The 18448-nt window shown below is 57.2% G+C and overlaps 5 protein-coding genes across 5 annotated transcripts; 3 read left to right on the top strand and 2 right to left on the bottom strand.

The window, feature by feature from the left end:
* Positions 1-828: 828 nt before the first annotated feature.
* On the bottom strand, positions 829-3837 carry PHYSODRAFT_492556 (hypothetical protein; the record flags this gene model as incomplete). The annotated part of the gene is made up of 2 exons (XM_009525591.1): positions 829-3091; positions 3146-3837. 2 exons carry the CDS (start codon positions 3835-3837, stop codon positions 829-831), a joined length of 2955 nt encoding a protein of 984 aa, XP_009523886.1.
* Positions 3838-4580: 743 nt separating this feature from the next.
* Positions 4581-7112, top strand: PHYSODRAFT_329186 (hypothetical protein; the record flags this gene model as incomplete). The annotated part of the gene is made up of 1 exon (XM_009525590.1): positions 4581-7112. One exon carries the CDS (start codon positions 4581-4583, stop codon positions 7110-7112), a length of 2532 nt encoding a protein of 843 aa, XP_009523885.1.
* Positions 7113-7993: 881 nt separating this feature from the next.
* PHYSODRAFT_345627 (hypothetical protein) lies at positions 7994-10956 on the top strand (the record flags this gene model as incomplete). Its single annotated transcript, XM_009525589.1, has 1 exon — positions 7994-10956. The coding sequence occupies one exon, from the start codon at positions 7994-7996 to the stop codon at positions 10841-10843; it is 2850 nt and encodes a 949-aa protein (XP_009523884.1). The 3' UTR covers positions 10844-10956.
* A 30-nt stretch (positions 10957-10986) lies between these two features.
* Positions 10987-12546, bottom strand: PHYSODRAFT_313495 (hypothetical protein; the record flags this gene model as incomplete). The annotated part of the gene is made up of 8 exons (XM_009525588.1): positions 10987-11118; positions 11190-11315; positions 11386-11589; positions 11654-11869; positions 11939-12021; positions 12148-12196; positions 12280-12355; positions 12449-12546. The coding sequence occupies 8 exons, from the start codon at positions 12544-12546 to the stop codon at positions 10987-10989; spliced, it is 984 nt and encodes a 327-aa protein (XP_009523883.1).
* Positions 12547-14676: 2130 nt separating this feature from the next.
* PHYSODRAFT_490847 (hypothetical protein) lies at positions 14677-15444 on the top strand (the record flags this gene model as incomplete). Its single annotated transcript, XM_009525587.1, has 1 exon — positions 14677-15444. A coding segment is annotated over one exon (768 nt), but the record flags the coding sequence as incomplete, so codon positions are not given.
* Between the last annotated feature and the right edge of the window lie 3004 nt (positions 15445-18448).

Below are 18448 nucleotides of genomic sequence, written 5' to 3'. Positions count from 1 at the left end.
TATCTTTTGACTGAAGTGATTCCTTTCAAATGAATGGCCTTTGCTAGCAGCCAACACCAAGCGAAACCTTCGATCGAGTAGCGATCGAGTAGCGACTACTGTACTGTACTTGCGCCAGGGCGGTTATTCTCCGTCGCAAGTGGATAAGTTTTACACTTGCCCCTCTACAAAAAAAGTACGCGTAGGCTACCAATGAACTCGGAAAGCACATGTGCATAATGATCAAGGATTTCTCAAATTGCGACAACTACCACTTCCATCCTGCCTGGAAGTTCCAGCCGCCATCTTGGTCGGGAAAGGGTGATCGAGTTCGGTTTTCACCTGTCCTTACGACGAAACGCTGTATAACAAGTTCTGAGATAGTTATCGCGAGCACGACACACTGTTTATTGTGACGAAGTGTTTGTTGGCAATGAAGTCTTGGGTGTGGTTCTACAGTGCGAATTTGCAGGGGGGGGCTTTAGTTATTTTCGTTGACCCCGGAATTCATTCCTACTACGTAGTTGACAGCATCGAATTTTACTCCATCATTAATTCATGTACTGAACTGCCGATGCTGCAACTTCTCTTCAAGCTCCTACTGCGGGGTCCTATAATTTGACATACAACTCCGTTGGGCCGCAACTTTGGTGAGGAATACATGTACCGGCACAAGGACCATCATGGCGCGATTACAAGTGCATACCATACTGCCTTTCGACACTCGTACTTGGTTACTGTACGAACGCTAGAAGTCAAGAGTTGAGTGCTTACATTCACGCACACCGAGGATGGTGTGTGAATACCCGTCTCACGAATATCGTCAGTAGCGTGCGAGATTATACCCAGTCAGTTGGCGTACACGTGCACGGTGCCGTCCGCCAGCGTCAATTTCCCTCGCCCGTTGAGCGCTACGTGATTATTTTCCCACTGACCCACGAAGCTCTCACCATTGGCGAAGAAACCTGAGCCTGCACCGTGACGCTTGCCATGCATCCACATGCCGTCATACAGATCACCACCAGCATATTTGCAGAGGCCCCGTCCGTGCGGTCGCCCTTCAACACACTCGCCGGTGAACTTGCTGCCGTCTGGAAATGTAATGGTCCATTCGCCGTCAACAGGTTCGTCGCGATACCACTGACCTTCTTTTATCACGCCTGAACTTCCGACCGTGAGTATACCCGCACCTTCGCGGCATCCACGGTGCCATTGGCCCACATATCGATCACCCTCTGCTGACGTGAATGTGCCCTCGCCTTCCTGAAGATCATCTCTCCATTGTCCGGAGTACCTTGATCCATCCGCAAAGACCGCGTCTCCCACGCCTTCGCGGCAACCATCACGCCACTCACCAGAGTATTGTTCGGTTTGATGTTTTTCGGATGACTCTGGGTGTATCTCCACGACAGGAGCGATGAGCTTACCGACGCCATGCTTCTTACCTCGAACAAATTCACCTTCATATACGCTTCCCTCAGCATCAGTGTATTTACCGATGCCATGGAAGGCGTTCTCCCTCCATTGCCCACTGTACGTTTCGCGGCCTCCACTTATCACGCAGTGGCCGTAGCCCCATCGTTGGTCGCTCTCCCAAGCCCCATCATAAATAAAGTCCTTTGATCCGGACGTCAGCACCCCGTTCCCATGGCGCAAATCTTGGACCCACTGCCCTTCGTACGTTGTACCCGTTGAGCGCTCAGTGAAGATACCAAAACCATCACGGTACCCCTCCTTAAATTCTCCTTCGTACACATCTCCGCTCGGATAAACATGACGATGAACTCCAAACATCGGGTGTTCCGCTTCGCCTTCACTTTTCGCTGATATAGACGAACGTCTCGGAGAAGATGGAGGAGAATTAGAGGAAAGTGAAACGTCCACAAACCGAGACCGAGATTGCACAGCTTTAACAAATACGCTGTGCTGCCACTCGCCCTCGAGCATTGTCCCGTCAGGGTTAACACATATGCCGCGGCCTTCGCGGAGTCCATCTATCCAGTCGCCAGTGTATACAGCACCGTTGGCGAATTTGCAAGTTCCGTTGCCCCATGGTCTTCCACGACGGCATGCACCTGAATACTTGTCACCATTGACGAAAGTGATGAGCCACTCACCATCGCTAACCTCGACACCTCGTTTCCAAGAACCTTCACGAGTGGTTCCTGAGCCCTTGGAATGGGCAATCCCCTGCCCGTGACGCAGTCCTTGCCACCATTGCCCTTCATACCGATCTCCCGACGCAAGAACTAAGATACCATTTCCGTGTCGTCGACCTTGACGAAAAGTCCCAGAGTACTCAGACCCATCAGCATACTGGCACGATCCCATTCCGTGGAACTTCCCATCCGCCCACTCGCCAACGTATCGCACCACACCTCCCATTTCACCAGCTCTTGCTTTCACTGGCTTCACTATGGTTAACTTGCCGGCACCATGCCTAACTCCATCTCGCCACTCGCCGTCGTACACATCGCCTTCACTGTTAACGTGCACCCCTCGTCCATGAAAGCGATTCGCCTGCCATTGACCAGTATAGCTCTCTCCGCCCCTTGTACCTCCACCTCCCCGTCGGGTACTATGTCCATGTCCGCACCGCATGTCATGCACCCATTCGCCATCGTAAATGTAGCCCCCACTTGCTTTGGACGTAAGGACACCTTTTCCATGCCGTTCATCTGCAAGCCACGAGCCGTCGTATAGATTGCCCGTCGCACGCTCCAAGTACATACCATAGCCCTCCCGTTTGCCTTCCACAAAATCGCCTTCATACTCGTCGCCGTTTGGGTATGTGTACGTTGCGTGTCCTTCGTGAGGAGGAGGCTTTAGCGTTCGAGACGACCCTGTTGAGCTACTTCGCGTTAGCCTCCGCTGACGCAGCTCTTGCTCAAGCCACTTTGCATAACTGCTAGTAGACTGCCACGAAAGAGTCCAGCTCCAACCATAGTCGGAGCAAAATGCCGCGCGTGGGTTGAGAAGTTCCTCGTCATCGTCAACTCCAACTAAGCTTCCAAGCACTGGTGCCGCAATTTCCTCAAGCATCGATCGGAATGACTCTGGAAACAAATCAATCATCCCTGAGTTCGCCTCCGAATAATTGACATTTTCGTCACTTTCGACAAACATGCTGGCCGTCAGTTCAGCGTTCAATAGCTCTTCAAAGTACAAACGGCATTGCGCCAAAACCCATTCATTGTCACGCGTGCGCTGACCCACAATCCGCATGTGCATGGGGGCAACAGGATCCGTAAAGCGCCGAGTGAGTCCGTCCGCCAACTCTGCCGTCTTCGTCCCAAACGCAAAAGCACGCTCACTCGTCGCCGTCGGGTGTGCGGTGACCTGCCCCGCATCCAGATCCAGGACGAGATCAAACTGCGCTTTCTCGTTTTTCAGCAACAGCGGGTTATTCGTCCCGAGCAAATACCCTCCAGTACCGCCGAAAAGATCCTCTCCAAACTCCAGTGAACAGCACGGCTGTACCACAAACACCTCTCTACGTTCTTGCACCAAATAGTGCGCCAATTGCGACGGTAACATCGCCAGCAACGCAATCACCGCCGCCGACGCTGCGCTTGCATTGGCTGAGTAGCACACCACCCTCCCTTGCAGCAGTAGTGCATGCAACGTCGCCACCACATCACCCCCACCAAGTCGCCTCACCATCGCTGCGTTCGGCAGCAGTCCACTCACCAAAACTGGCTGTTGGTTCACCAATCCCTTGTAAAACTCGTCCACGACTGCGAACTCTCCGTCCTCCATCCCTTCATCAAAGAACCTTGCCGCCACAACTCTCAACCGAGCTCTCAGCGCACCAAAACTCGTCATCGACTCGCCCTTATTAGGCGCGAGCAGCACCATCAAGAACCGCTTCTGCCTGCTCTTCCTCGTGGACATTCGAGTGTCCACAAAGGCGACGCCCACCCCACTCCGGTACTTGTGGTCCATATCTCTCGGCAGACAGAAAAACACGCCCCCTGCCCTGGCGTCTGCGTCTGCCGCCTGCATCTCTCGACTGAAGATCTCCTCCTCTTCCTCCTCGTCCCTCGAGTCCCCGAGCAGCGCTTCGTCCTCTTCGTCGTCGAGTGCGAAGCCCAATCCGGAGCCATTTGAGGCGACACAGGGCTCAATCGACGCAGCCAAGAGACGACCGCAGCTTAGAAGCTGCTGTTCGTTCAGTATCAGAGTCTCCGAGTCGAGAGGCGGCCGCGCGAACTCGACGGCGTCGGTGACGTCCGTTCGCACGTGGTTTGCGTCGCTTTTGGCGGGTGTTAGAGCCTGAGAGTCGCTACATATGCGCACGACAGCTACAGCGAGCACTTGGGGCGTCCATGGAGCGGTGCGGCTGCTGCTGGGGCGAGATACGACGCGTGGAGGAGCGCCGACACCTTCGGGGTCCGCCATTTTGCGCACTTTGCGGTAATTTGTGCTTTGGGAGGTGAGAGTGTATGTTTTTGTGTTTTGAGTGCTTCAACTTGACCCATTGTTTGGGTCCAGAAAAAGGCAACATGTCGAGGAGCTACAGGAAGGTGCGGATGCCATCTCATTGCTTGCAGTGCTTGCAGCCTTGCTGTTATTCAGCGCACTGCTGGCAGCGGAGCGAGATGGCGTTGACGGACGAGGAGGACGCCGGGTCCTTCGACATGTTCAATTGCAGCAGCGACCTCAGCAGAGACTGCTACGCCTCGATGCACACCCCTCCACCGACACGGTCGGTGCCTCTGAGCGAGTCAACTCTCCAGCCACCGAGCAACTGGACAGTGCTGTCTTCGCTGCGCCATACGGCCGTTCTAGGAGAGCAGAAGGCCAAGATGCCGCTGCTGGTCCGCATCCGTGGCGTGCGCGTGTTGACTGGAGCTGCTGCGTTCGTGATGGTGCTACTGCTGGTGGTCGGGATCTTCTCGGGTGGCGTTCCGGTCGGCTCACGCGACTCGGTGGCGTCGGTGGGCACGCTCAACGAATACAACTTCTACACGGGCACGGCTGCTGCCATGCTGGCCAAGCCGTTCGAGATGGCGCTCGCGTTCTTCGTACCTGTGTTGAGTCTCGTGCTCTCGCCGAGGAACAGCCTGCAGAACGAGTCGGTGACCTGGAGAGCTCTGCTTTTCTGTGGCCAGGGGACTCTTGCAGCGGTACTCACTGGAGCGTTCAGCACGCTCAACGTGCAGCAATTGGAGCCGCTCGTGGTGCCCGTGATCGTCGCCTCCGACCTGTCGTCATCTTTGGCTCTGCCCGGATCGACACCTACCAGTAATGACCTGGCGTTTGCGCTGCGATCCACAGATGATACGCTGCTGCGGACTGCGATGCTACCCGTGTACGTGAAGTCGAGTGAAAGCCGCTGCCAAGGGCGTGGAGGCTGGCCGAACATCGCCACAACCTACGCTTTCTTTGCCAACGACTGGCTGATCGACTTGTTGCCGAATGGACGTGAAGCAGAGTTCTCACTGCACACGAAGATCGACGAGGTTTCGAGTGGTGGCAGCACAAATCGAACAGTACCGAGCTCGTCTCTCGAGGGCTTCAACGCGACTCTGTCGGGTAATTTGTTGCTGTACGCGATGTTCTTCTCGCAGACTTTGCTGGCTTGGGAAGGACTCTCCTACCTCGAGAACAACTCGCTGGCCGATTTTCAAACAGAAGTCGCGTCATGGCGCGCAGTGGAAGAAGACATTTCCGACCTCGACTTCCAACTTGCAGCCAGCACAATGCTGCAGAAGACGCTCGGCGAGCAGTCCTTGCGTAGCGGGCTGGCGTTCGACACGGATGTAGCCTCCTTCAACGTTTCGCACATGGCGCTTTCTGCCGACATCGACTACGATGCTGTCACGATCGAGATCCCTTTTGACGAGCGCGCCATTGGCGACAACGGGTCGACTGCAGCAACGACAGCATCTGGTTCAACGTCCGCATCGAGCTCGAGCTCGTCTCTTCTCTACAAGCTCAGCCCCATTACAGACTGCGGTGCGACGGCGTGTTTGATCCCGCCACCCGCGGATTCCTTCTCGGCGACGGCGGTGCTGGGAGACGCAGACTACTCGCAGTGGAATGTTGAGCCCCAGATCCAGGCCTTCGCGGCCTGCATCTTCGATGACGGCACCGAGTACATGACGAGGGGCTATCTGCACGGCACCAGTTGCGCTCGTCGCTCCACGACGTCCTTCCTGGTCTACAGCTTCGCTCGTCGGGTAGTCGCGGACGATGTGACAGTCGAGCTGTCGACCTCAACCAATTCCTCGCGCGTTGTCACCGTGACAAATCTTCAACGCTACCACACAATCACCTTGGGGCGTTTGACCTGGAACACGAAAGACTTGGCCAGCGAGTTCAACGCGACGTGCGGGGCCGACGGTTCCGACACCTGCACGGGGATCAGCATTCCACTCGACAATGCCAATTCATCGACTGCTAGACACCTGATCGTTGGCGAAAACCACCTCCCAGTCGATTCGCTCGGCGAGTTCGACGGTCTCTACTCGCGATGGACGCCGCTGGCCATGATAACGACGCCAAGCGACATACAGGGCGACCTATTGTTCAAGCGCAACGTCCGCCGCGACCAAGACGACGCATGGCAAGACCTCGACGGTCAATGCTCGACCAGCGTGGACGTGTTCGCAGCGCAGGTGGAGCAGAACCGCTGGTGCATGGGCTTCGGCCTGCAGGAGTCGTACACCGCCGCGCTGTTCCTGCTTTTCCAGAACGCCGTCGTGCGCGAGGAGAAGCAGAGCGTGGACGGATCTCGAACGCTCGACTTCGCCGGCAGTGGCATGCGCGTGACACTGGAAGCGCAGATCCCGTTCCCTTCGGCGCTGATATCCATCGTCGGCAGCGCTTTCGTGCTCGCTGGGGCGGTGTGCATCGCCGTCGTCGGGCGGCGCAAGGAAGGCGCGATCCAGCGCGACCTGGGAGTGGAGGAGATCGCCAAGGTGCTGCTCGTGGACCGCCGCTTCCCGAGGTTCTTCCTGGACTGCACGCTGGACGACCCGGACAGCCGCCGTCGCCGTCCGCTCCAAAGCTTCCACATCACCGCGCTCGTGCTGCACCAAACAGACCCGCGAGCGAACAGCAGCAGCAGCAACAACAGCGGCGTCAACGAGGCGGGCGTCTTCATCCGGTACCCGCCTCACGCGTGATGATGATGCATTGTGCCCCGATGGGGACTCGATGCCCGCTCACCGAGCCGTCTCGCCCGTCACCGGTTCAACTTGAACACGTTCACTTTTGGCTGCACAGAGCCTGTAACATAATAAGGCGAAACGCGAAGCGAACCCCTGCCACGAATGAGCACCTGCTACTGTCTTCATTGCCAACTAATGACCCTGCATGCTAGTACATGTACACCCCAAAGGCCGGAGCTCATCCGGGCGAGCTCTTTGCGTTCGCAATCCGGGCCAGCGAATCGCTAGCAGCGATTGCGAGCGCTTGGGCGTAGAGACTGCGCCTCAAGTCAAAGTCGACGCCACGAACGGCGATCGATGCCTTGGCCGCCAAGTTGGCGGCAAATCGCCGCCCCCATGCCCGAGGCTTACGCGAGGCGGCTTGCCTCGGTCTCGACACACAAAGTCGAAGCTGGGGGCAGGTGCTTCCCGCGCAGCAGCCGGTGTCAATCGAGTTGCACTCGCATCGTCCGCACGCAGGGGCCAACGCTAAAGCCACCATCACTACATGTACAGCGCAGTAAGCTTACGTGCACACGCACAAGTATTATATACACGCACGGGCATCTCCCAGCCGAGCTGAGCTGGGCCATAGGCAGCGGAGACAGCCTAATTCGAAGACTCGGAGGGCAACTTCCGCCCCCATACCGACTTGGAATCGTGATCCCCATCACCAAATCGGCCCACTGCATCCCCGGCATACAAAGCGCAAGTGCAACAACTGGCCCGATTTCGTACTTAGCGCGGGTGACACAAACCATCCCCGCGGTCTGCTCAGAGCAGTGAGGAAAAAGCAGGGCGCTGCCGACAGCCCCCGAGCCCAGTCCAGTACTGAGCCGCCCTGCCAGACGCGCGCCATGTCCAGCAGCGACAGCGGCAGCGGCAGCCTGGGGGACGCCACCATCACGAGCGAGGACTATGGCAACGTGTCGCTGCTGTACGCCAAGCTCGTGGCGCAGTTCCTGTCCACGCTCATGAGCGCCTTCGTCGGCTCGCGCCACGTGATGCAGGTCGTGGCGCTCAAGAAGGAGGAGCGCGCGCGCCGCCAGCTGCAGACGCCCATGCTGGCGGACCGCTGCGAGGCCATGGGCAGCGGCGGAGTGCCCACGCCCCCGGCGCTGCTCAACTTCTCGCAGGACGCGCCCACGAGCCACCGCACGACCGCCACGCACTCGAATTCGTCGGACGAATACCGACGCAACCGCCAGGCCTCGTACCTCATTCGCGAGCGGGAGAACGCGCTCTACGCGCCCGTAGGGGGGCCCGACCTCACGACCAACGAGAGCGACGACGACCGGCCGCGCGTGTCCGTGGCCTCGCGCATCCTGCGCGTCATGTGCATCACCGACTTCATCTTCTCGTTCTCGGGCCTCGTGGTGACCGCCGTGGAGCTCTGGGCGCCCAAAGCCGCCAGCAGCTTCCAGCTCACCTTCTGGGCGCAGGCGCCGCACTGGTGCTCGCAGGTGGCGAGCTTCTGCTGGGTCGCGACGCTCGCGCTCTACATCGCCAAGCACCGCAACCGCGCGAGCTTCGACGTGGCCATCGCGCACGCCATCATCTGGATGGTCGTCGTCTTCTACTGGGTGCTCGAGCTCTACTCGAGCTACTACGAGACCAAGGGCTTCGTCAACGCCGCCAAGATCATCTGGAAGATCATGGCCGTCATGTGCTTCCTGATCATCACCTTCTGCTGGCTCAACTTCGCCCGGAGGTGGAGAAGACAGGAGCGCCGCAAGGGCGCCTACGTGGTGTCCAAGCTGGCGTCTTACACGCTCGCGTTCTTCGTGTTTGTGGGGCCCATCGTTATTACAGACCTTGCGCTCGGACTGCACAGCTCGGGCGAAGTCATGGACACGTGCTCCGTGGTGCTGGCCATGTGGCCTTTCGTGAACGCTGTCATCTACCTCACCAAGCCCACGCTCTGTCTCAAGATCTTCCAGGCCAAGTCGAACCGCAGTTTACGTGGACAGTACGATTCAGGGGACGGACAGCACAACAATGGACTGAACCGGCTCGGAAGCCGACGATTTATGAGTGGAGGCGCCAATGGATCAGCTGGCACAGCCAACGGCATGGGGACGGGGAACACAGGCGACGGGACCATCCCCAAGCTCCTCATGTCGCCGTCGCATCACGAGCTCAAGGGCTTGGAGATTGGAGACAAGATCGGCGAGGGCGTGGCTGTCGTGTACCTCGGCAAGTGGCGTGGAGCTAACGTGGCTGTGAAGATGAAGGCAGTGCTTGCTGCGCTAGAGAGCGCAGCGGACCTGGCCGAGTTCCAGCACGCCTGCAATGCGGAGATTCAGGCGGAGGCTGAGGTCATGCGCGGCTTGTGCCACCCGAACATTGTGCTGTTCATGGAGGCTGGCTTCTACCGCGGCTCCATTTGTATCATTTCAGAGTACTGCGCTCGGGGCTCGCTGCGCGATGTGTTGAAGCAGCAGACGCCCGATGTTAAGAACCTCAACTGGCCGACGAAACTGCGTCTGGCTCTCGGTATCTCGCACGGTATCCAGTACTTGCATAATGCGAACCCGCCTATGATTCACCGAGACCTCAAGTCGCCGAACGTGCTGGTGGACGACTCGTGGCACGCTAAGATCGCGGATTTCGGTACGCTCCGCTTCTCCGAGATTGTGTCGTCAGCGGCGCAACTTCAGGCGTCCCAGATCAAAACCAGGAGCTCTGCGAAGACGCCCGTGGTGGAGATGACGGGACTGGTCGGTACCACGCGGTGGATGGCGCCTGAGGTCATGCGCGGGGAGCGCATCTACACGAGCAAGGTCGACATCTACAGTCTTGCGCTTATTCTATGGGAGCTCATTGAAGGAAAGCTGCCGTTTGAGAACACCCGATGGAACCACGAAGTGGAGGATTTCGTGCTCAAGGGGGTCCGCCCGAACATTCGCTCGGATATGTGTCCACTGCGCTGGAAGCTGCTGATTGTAACGTGCTGGCAAGCGGACCCGCGCGAGCGCCCTACTATCCAGCAGGTGATCAACAGTCTGCAGCGCATCGGTCGTGAAGAAGTCTGGGATCCAACAGGTCCGCGGTTCACAGGTGTGAGTCAGTTGGGCATGTCGATGTCGTCCTCGATGTCGCAGTCGGTGTCGTCGTCGTACCTGGAGTCGCCCACTTCCATGGGGCCCACGGGAGGCTTCGACCGACGCAATTTCAGCCGACTGGACGAAAACCACGCGAGTGAATCCGACTCAGAAGCTGAGAGCTTCGCTGAGGAGTTCTCGTACGTCCCGACGTTGGAATCGCTGGCTTCCCCGGCCATTCTTGGAGCATCGGGTGCTAGTAGCTCCAAGAGCTCCAAGAAGTCTCATCGCTCTAGGTCGCGTCACGGCTCCATGGACACGTCTGCAAGCAGCCGGCTGAGCTCTGTGAGCTCTACCAGTAGCACAGTAAGCATGGGAGTCAACGACAGCGGGTTTCACCCGTCCGACAGCATTGGTATCAGCATCAACGACCCAAGCGCGAGCCCCCTCAGCGTTAGCACTCGCCACGGCAGTATGAGCTCCTCCATCAGCGGTCGGTCAGTGGGGAGCTCGCGCACGCCCAAGATCAAAAAGAAACGCCCCGAGTGGCGCCGCCGCACCGGAACTATCCAGGAATCTCAGCCCACGGATCTTATAAGCGCGCCACCGCACACGTTTGTCGAGTCCTCTCCGAATGGGACGCCGTTCATCGTCAATATTTAAACTTCTCACATCCTGTGGGGTGTAAGGTATGAGGCAACCAGCAATTGCATAGCCAGTGTCTGTTGCTGTTTTACAATGTGTGGTGCTCCAGTATATCACCTCTTTTTGCTGCTAACGTGTTGTGTTCGCTGCTGATCGGTTAGTTATTTCTTCTTCTTGCCGCCTCCTTTCTTCCCCTTCTTTTTGCCTTCAGCCTTGCGCGCGCGGTTGAGCTGCTGGAAGATGTCTCCGGGAAGTGAAGAATCCACCAGGAAGGACAGAAGTTTCGTGTTGTCCTGCACATCAAGAGGACGTGATCATTAGCGCAATGATCACCTCAAACGCATCGAACCGGACGAGAACGTACGGGAGCAAGAGCTGGTAGCAGGACGTTGGCGCCTTCGGGCTCGATGAGGTTGAAGGTGAAGTCCACATTCGCCAGAGCCTTGCCACGAAGGAGTCCGTCACGAAAAGCTGTGAGCGCCTCGATGTTCTGTATGGACAGCACCAACATGTTAGTCTCGAGTTTTGCTGTGGTGGTCATCGGAGGTGTCACGACGTACGTTGCGGATGCCGTTGTCCGACAAGTTGAGTGTGACCAGCTTGTGTGAGCGCGCGAGGCCCAGTGAAAGGTGTTGCAAGCCGTCAGCTTCCACGCTGTTGCCCTGAAGTGACAGGGTTTCTATCGCGCAGGTCGGCATGGCGATCAGCTGAGCGAGCTTGATGCAGCTGTCCGGCCCGAGACTGCAATAGTTGAGGTGCAGTTGCTACCACAACCAACAAATTGTGAGTCGCTGCTGGATTGAGACCAGGAACCGAATCAAGCCGCACCTTCAACGCTGTGTTGTTGAAGAGCCCGTCGACAAGGGCGCTTACGCCCGCGTCGCCCACCTCCCGATTATAGTCGAGGTGGAGTGTGAGTAGTCCAGGTGCTTTCTGCTGGGACAGCACATCCGCCAGTGCCCTGCATCCGTCCTCCCCAATGCCGCAGTCCAACAGTTCCAGATACGCAATGTTCACTCCCGAAGTGGCCTGCAGCAAACTCGCCTAGAAGCAGCCACATGCTGTGAACTGAGAACAAAGGCATTGATACAATGCGCACACAGCACGCCGTACGATTGCAGCGGCACCCTCGTTGCCGACCTCCTGCTTCCAGATACGAATGTACCGCAGCTGGGTGTACGGTCCATTGCTGAATCCTGGTCCAACGCCGTGAAGATAATGCACAGTCAAGGAGAACTTCAATCGTTCCGATAAAAAGTTGACACCAATATGAAGATCGGAGGGGTGTGGAAAGGATATCATGATCGCCAGTGCGATCGCGCGGACACCTCCAGGGCCTAGCGTTCCCACGTCCTCGCCCTCGAGGATGAACTGCACAGAATCATCAAGCCATTTAAAACAATTTGGAGAGATTGTGGTAGTTGAAGTATTTGCTGCAAAGAGGCAGCACTTACGTTCACAAGGTCTCCATCCTCTTCTTTGCCGCGGAAAAGTTCGTTCACTTGAGGATTCACCTGGACGCCAATGGCTCTAGCAGCGATGACAGAAAAAAGTATCTTGTCAGTCAGACTCTTCTTGAACGGAACAATTGCACTCACTTCTGTTCTAACGACGTGTGCGTACTTGCAGGCCTTGCCGTAGTTGGTCGCGACGATCTGCCGTGTGACGACGTTCTCGTCCACGACGGCAGCCTTAGGCTTGGACTTGGCCTTCTTGCTCATGGGCGTTTGGTTGACTCGAAGCGCGAAGCGACGCGTACAAATGTAGCCATCTCTTTCACATCGAGGAGATTCTTAGGAGATCTGGCAAATATGGCGCTAAAACCTGTTCAGGCGGAGCCGGGTCTGCACCTGCTCGTTCCTTCTTGCATTGTCACGCTCTAAACTCGAGTGAGGGCACCGAGCATCGCTTCGGTGCTCGTGCATTTTAGACGCGAAAGCTTAGTGTCCTTTTAGTCACTGGATACGCAGACCTCGGAAAATAAAGTATCATATTGAGTTGCAAAAGTTCGGTCTCCATAATAATCATTTCAATATATCATTCACCAAAAATATGTATTTATTTCAATTACTTTTATATGGAGATTCACGTTAAACTTGGTTTTTGTAATGTTAAACATTTTACTGAAAATTAGGCTTCAATAATAGTAATTTCAATACGACCGGCAACCAATAATACATATTTCCGTACACAAATACAGTAATTGCAATGGAATAATTATTTTTTCCGAGGCCTGGTTTTGCGTAACATTTTGATAGCTTTCCTTATTTATTCAACGTACAGTGTCTTCGAAGTCGAACTCGTACACGTGAACCCATCGGCGAGATTAAATTCTCTATCACGTCAAACGGGCAAAGTTCTCGATTTACCCTTGCAATCCTCAAACATCTCCGCGAGTGCAACGCGGAAGTATCCACTCTTGCCAATCTTGGTGAGATCGTGGCGGAGACAAGGTTAGCTGTTTCCTTTAGGTAACCTGTGCAGCAGTTATGAAACCCCCGCACAGGCCAAGAAGACGCGCCTAGTAGGAAGAGCTGCAGCTCGACTGCAGAGCTCATTCGGCATCTCGCCTCGCGCCAAGCAAACCAGAAGAACCAAGCAACCTACCTACCTCCTTCGCCAAGTGCACGCCATGACTTCGCCTCGCGCCTCGCCTCCTTCGTCGCCGTCGTCGCAATTGGCAACCCCGACCAATGCTGTAAACACGAGGGCGACGGCTCTCCCCGCCCCCCCTACGCCGGAAGGAGCGAGCCCCGGCCCGGATCCGGCCGCGCCGTCGGCACCGTCGGGAACAACGGAGACTGGAGTAGCGGCTCCGGCTGTCAGCTCGGCCTCTCGGCCCCCTGCCTCGGGAGTTGCAACCCCACGCAGTAGTCGACGCATCCAGAAACGCAAGGCCGAGGTTGAAGCGCGATCAGCGGAACGCAAAAAGAAACTCGCCCGTCCCTCGGCCTCGGCATTTAGCCTAGAGGCCTATCTTGCGGCACCACCTGTTCTTCCGGCAGCGCCCGCCGTCGCATCGAAGGCACCAGGCAAACGGAAAGATGGTACGGCCCGCCTCGCTCGCCTGGCGGCGGACCAAGACCAAGCTACCCCCGGCCAGGCTGTAGCGACAGAGAACGCCGTGTCCTCAACCAGCGCTTCGAGCGCGTCCACGTCGACGCAGGCTACCCGTGGTAATGCACCCGCAGTGGCGCCACCTCGACACTCGATTATCTACTTGGACAGCCCTCCGCATACTGCCCCTGCTACGCGCAACTCATCCCAGCCGATGTCACCGGGCAGTCAACTGCTTCAACAATCCGACCACTACACTGATGATACCTTCGACCTAGCATCCTTTCTCGGGACGAACTCGGCGTTCACCGCAGGCAACACCAGCGGGAGCACACCATTGCTTCCTGAAGCATACCGCCCGCAAGCCTCACCTGCGACTGGCGGTACGGTAGCCGACCTCGCGGCCCAGGTCGGCTCCCTGAGCGCTATGGTCATGGATTTGCGGAGCCAGCTGGCGGCGGCAACGGCTCCAGCATCAACATCGGTAGTCCAGCCGGTGCGCCCTGTAACTCAACCTCTCATTGCTGCCGCCACGACACCGGCGCCGTGGACGCTTGCGGCCGACGGCAACTACCCCCTGCCCCCCGCTCACTTGCGGGAGCTTCAAACATCGAGTTTTCCGTCGACGGTGCACCGGAACAGAGACGACTACGCACCCCATCCGACTCACATTCTTGCCGCCAACCGCAGTATCGCAAGCCTTAGCAGATCAGATGATATGTTCACTCTACCAACCGACACGATGATTAGCTTTCGCGTAGCACTCGACATCCCGTTCGACATGACGATCCCGACTATACAGCGTTCGACTTGGATCCCAAGGTCTGTCTCTCTCCAGCTTTCGACCCCTCTCTGATGATGAACGTTTGACACGCAGTTCGAACAACGCGAACTTCTCAACTGACTTCAGCTCCACCGCGCAACCTCCGCAGGCCCCGGCCACGTGCGCGAGCTACGACGACATATTCCTGGCACTTAGCGGGCTCACCGCTTTTGCCAACATGTTCTGGTACCCGCACATGATCCGGCTGGTGGACAGAATCCGGCGGTTCGTGTCTGATAACCAAATCACCGATCCTAGCAACAATCCGCTGCGCGTAACGCGCACGTTGCAGTACGATAACCTGTACATGGGCCGAGCGGTCAGCCACCTGGCGGACGATTCCCCTTCGTTGTGGCGTGACTTCTGCGCCACTATCGAAGCGATCGAATACCGGTCCCTCGAATGGTTGCTTGCCCTGCAAAGCCTCCCAGTGCCCCGCAACGAACGCACACCAGCACAACTCTCAGCGGCGGCCGGACCAAACCGCCGCCCGCCATCAGCCCGGACCACTGGGATGCCCGAGCACATCCGCCAGCTGGTACCTCGGCGCTTAGACGGAACCGAACCATGCCTCCGTTTCTTCGGCGGAGGCATGTGCTTCGGGGGTTCGCGTGAGCGATGCGCATACTCGCACCGAACCCACCAGTGGGATGCCCCGCTGCACCGGGACCTACAATCCTACATTAACCGGCAGTACGGCTCAAGCCGCCGTGGCCACAACGGGCCTCGCCGCAGCTGAAGTGGCCGAGGCGCGGCTGGCTCACCAGCGCTTCGGACCCAGGGACTCACCCAGAATAATGCACACAATACCACCGTTGCGTTAATCTCTACCAAACCCACAGAGCCCGTGTTTCCGCCTGTGCGGCTCCAATACGAGGAGACCACAGCGCGTTCCACTAAACAAACCGTCATGGCGGGGCTGACCCCCGTCGCTTGTCCCTCCACACCATCCACCGAGGTGGTTCTTCTTCCGACCTCATCACGGTCCTCTGAGTCAGACGATATTCATGTACCGTCTCAAACAGACACACATACCCGCACAGCCCGGGTTGCGAACCCAGCCTATACCTTGCCCCCCACGCATCCGACCCGCCCTGCATGCCCTGCTACTGGGGAATCTTCGAGCCCCACCGAGTGCGTGGTACACCCCAGCTATACTACAGCGAGCGCATCTCCAACAGACACCTCGCCCGCAACCACCCGCGTCAACCCCAGGGTGGCAGGTCGGCCCTCATCCACACCCCTCCGGGGCCGACCGCCACCGTCCGCGGCAGCAGTGGGCCAGACCCAGCAACTCGGTCGGCAACGGGCGCACCTCTGGGATTCCATCCGGCGCGAAGGCTTAGCGGCAGCACTCGCGACCGTCGGTCTATCACCTCCTAACCGAGACTTTCCGACCCATTTCGGCCCCCCACATCAACCACAATACACTCTGAACAAGCATCTCCAGTCCGCCATGTCCGAGTACGTGCGCAGAACACACGTTCCGTTGAGATCCCTCATCGAGCTCCATCGGGGTCAGTCCACCGCGGATTACCGCCCTAATAAGCAGATCCTCCCACCCCAAATTTAAAGCGCGTGCAAGGGTTACTCCGCCCTTCTGTCTATTGCAAACGAAGGCATCCGCGTCTCTCTGACGAAGCCACTTCCAACTCAAACCTCTCCCCCTCCTAACCACCCCTCGGGTCGCAATCGGCTCAATGTCCTGCGCAAAAATATCCGAAAAGAACAAGAACTCGGCTGATGCATCGTGGTCGACCTCGACGTTGCCCAGTACTGGCCGGAGCTCTTCCTCAGTCCGTTCGGGGTCGTTGACAAAGGCGAGGAAGACCCTACTACCTCCGGCCGCGTCATACATGACCTATCTTTCCCCGAACAGGCGTCGGTAAACGATCATACGGACCGCGACTCAGTACCAGCCGCAGAATATGAACATTGTGATGCCGTTGCTCGCGAGATACTGGCGCAATCGGCCCGATTTCCAGGACACGAAATCAAAAATTCTTCTGGGTGACGTTGCATCCGCCTTCAGAAACCTCGGCATTCACAGCGAATCTGCCCACATGTTCGCAGGTACAATACCAGAAGACAACGCCCTCATTATCGATTTGTCCGCTTGCTTCGGCTGGACCGGGTCCTCAGGCTTCTACGGAGTAGCGGGTGATGCGATCGCCTTTATTCACGGTCGAACTACCAACGCCATCTATCCTCATGGCTTTTTCAACTACCACTGGGTGGATGACCATGTTTGCATATCGGCCGACATAGGAACCAGCTGTTCCGATGTCGAACCAGACCTTGCGCTCAGCTATGGCAACGGCACTAGGCCCCAGCGCAGTCAACGATGACAAATTCACCACCTGGGATACGCGCCAAAAGGTGCTGGGCCTAATCTTTGATACCGTCAGCTTGACCGTGGCTATGCCGCCCTCCAAAATACTCAAAGCGTCAGCTCTGGTCAACAAAGCGTATCACGCGACTAAACTGAGTAGAACACAGTACCGTTCTCGCCTAGGGAGCCTCCGACATGTTGCCACATGCGTCAGGCCAGGCCGACCCTTTCTCCAACGGCTCCGACGAGCCGAAACATCTCTCCACAGGTGGTCGTCCGTCACAGTGACCGATGAAATGCGTCAGGACCTCATTTGGTGGCGGCACATCCTGACTTCACCACTTCTCAACGGTGTACCGCTGGAGTGTTTCCGCTCCCAGCCTGCGGCAGACATCACATGCATCGGACACCGGGTTGTGCGCACTAGATCAAAACAACCAACGCATTCTTATCTACGAATTTTCGGAGCGTGAGCAGTCTCTCATCGCTAGCTTCAACTCCGAGCACCGAAACGAATTCGACATAAATTACCGTGAACTGCTCTCGTGTGCCTTTGCTGTCCACACGTGGGCCTCCACATGGTCGTCCGAGTGCGGGTCCCGCCCTCACAACACCCCAATTCACGTGCACTTTCGGATAGACAACACATCTGCCGTGGCTTGGCAAACCAAAACGGCCTCGAAGAATACTCGAGCACAAACCATCATCAGACTGCTAGGCTACTGGGAGATGACGCACGGGCTAAGATTCTCTGCTTCGCATATTGCCGGCGTGGATAATGTCATCGCGGATGCCCGTTCTCGCCTTTCGAAGGATCCCTATGCCTTAGCAACGTTTACTAACCTAGCCGGTTCTTGGTCACAGGTGCGACCCCAACTGGATACCAATCGTCTGGAACAAATCTGGCACGCTATCTGCGCGAACACTCAGTGGCAAACTCAACATACTCCAAGTACGAACACGCACTCCACGCGTGGCAAGCATTCCTCTCCAGAAAAGGGGTGAACGTCTGGTTGGACGGGGTGCCACTCGCTACCCAGCTCCAACACCTATCTGACTTCGTTCTACTCGGCTTCCAACACGGATATGGATCCGGAAGGCCTATTCGGAGCTCGTCGATCCTGAACACTCTGATAGGCATCCGGCACTTCTTCCTAGCATCCGGTCGTTCCTTTCCATCGGACCTTCCACAGATCCGCATGCTCCTCAAGGGTATCAGCCGCCTCGACGGGCCCCCAGGTCGCAAGGCCCCCGTGTCGATTCGTCTCCTCGAAGCCTGCTTCACTTCACTCAACATGCACTCCCCCTCGGACCAAGCGCTCTGGGGGGGGGGGGGGGGGGTACTGTGCCTGTCCTACTTCTTCCTCCTCAGGCGCTCCGAGATCGCAGCAGTCTCTGATGGCAAGTTTCG

Source organism: Phytophthora sojae, assembly GCF_000149755.1.
Source record: "Phytophthora sojae unplaced genomic scaffold PHYSOscaffold_3, whole genome shotgun sequence".
Taxonomy (NCBI): domain Eukaryota; phylum Oomycota; class Peronosporomycetes; order Peronosporales; family Peronosporaceae; genus Phytophthora; species Phytophthora sojae.
Note: the sequence above shows the minus strand (reverse complement) of the source record. Positions and strands in the feature narration are given on the sequence as shown.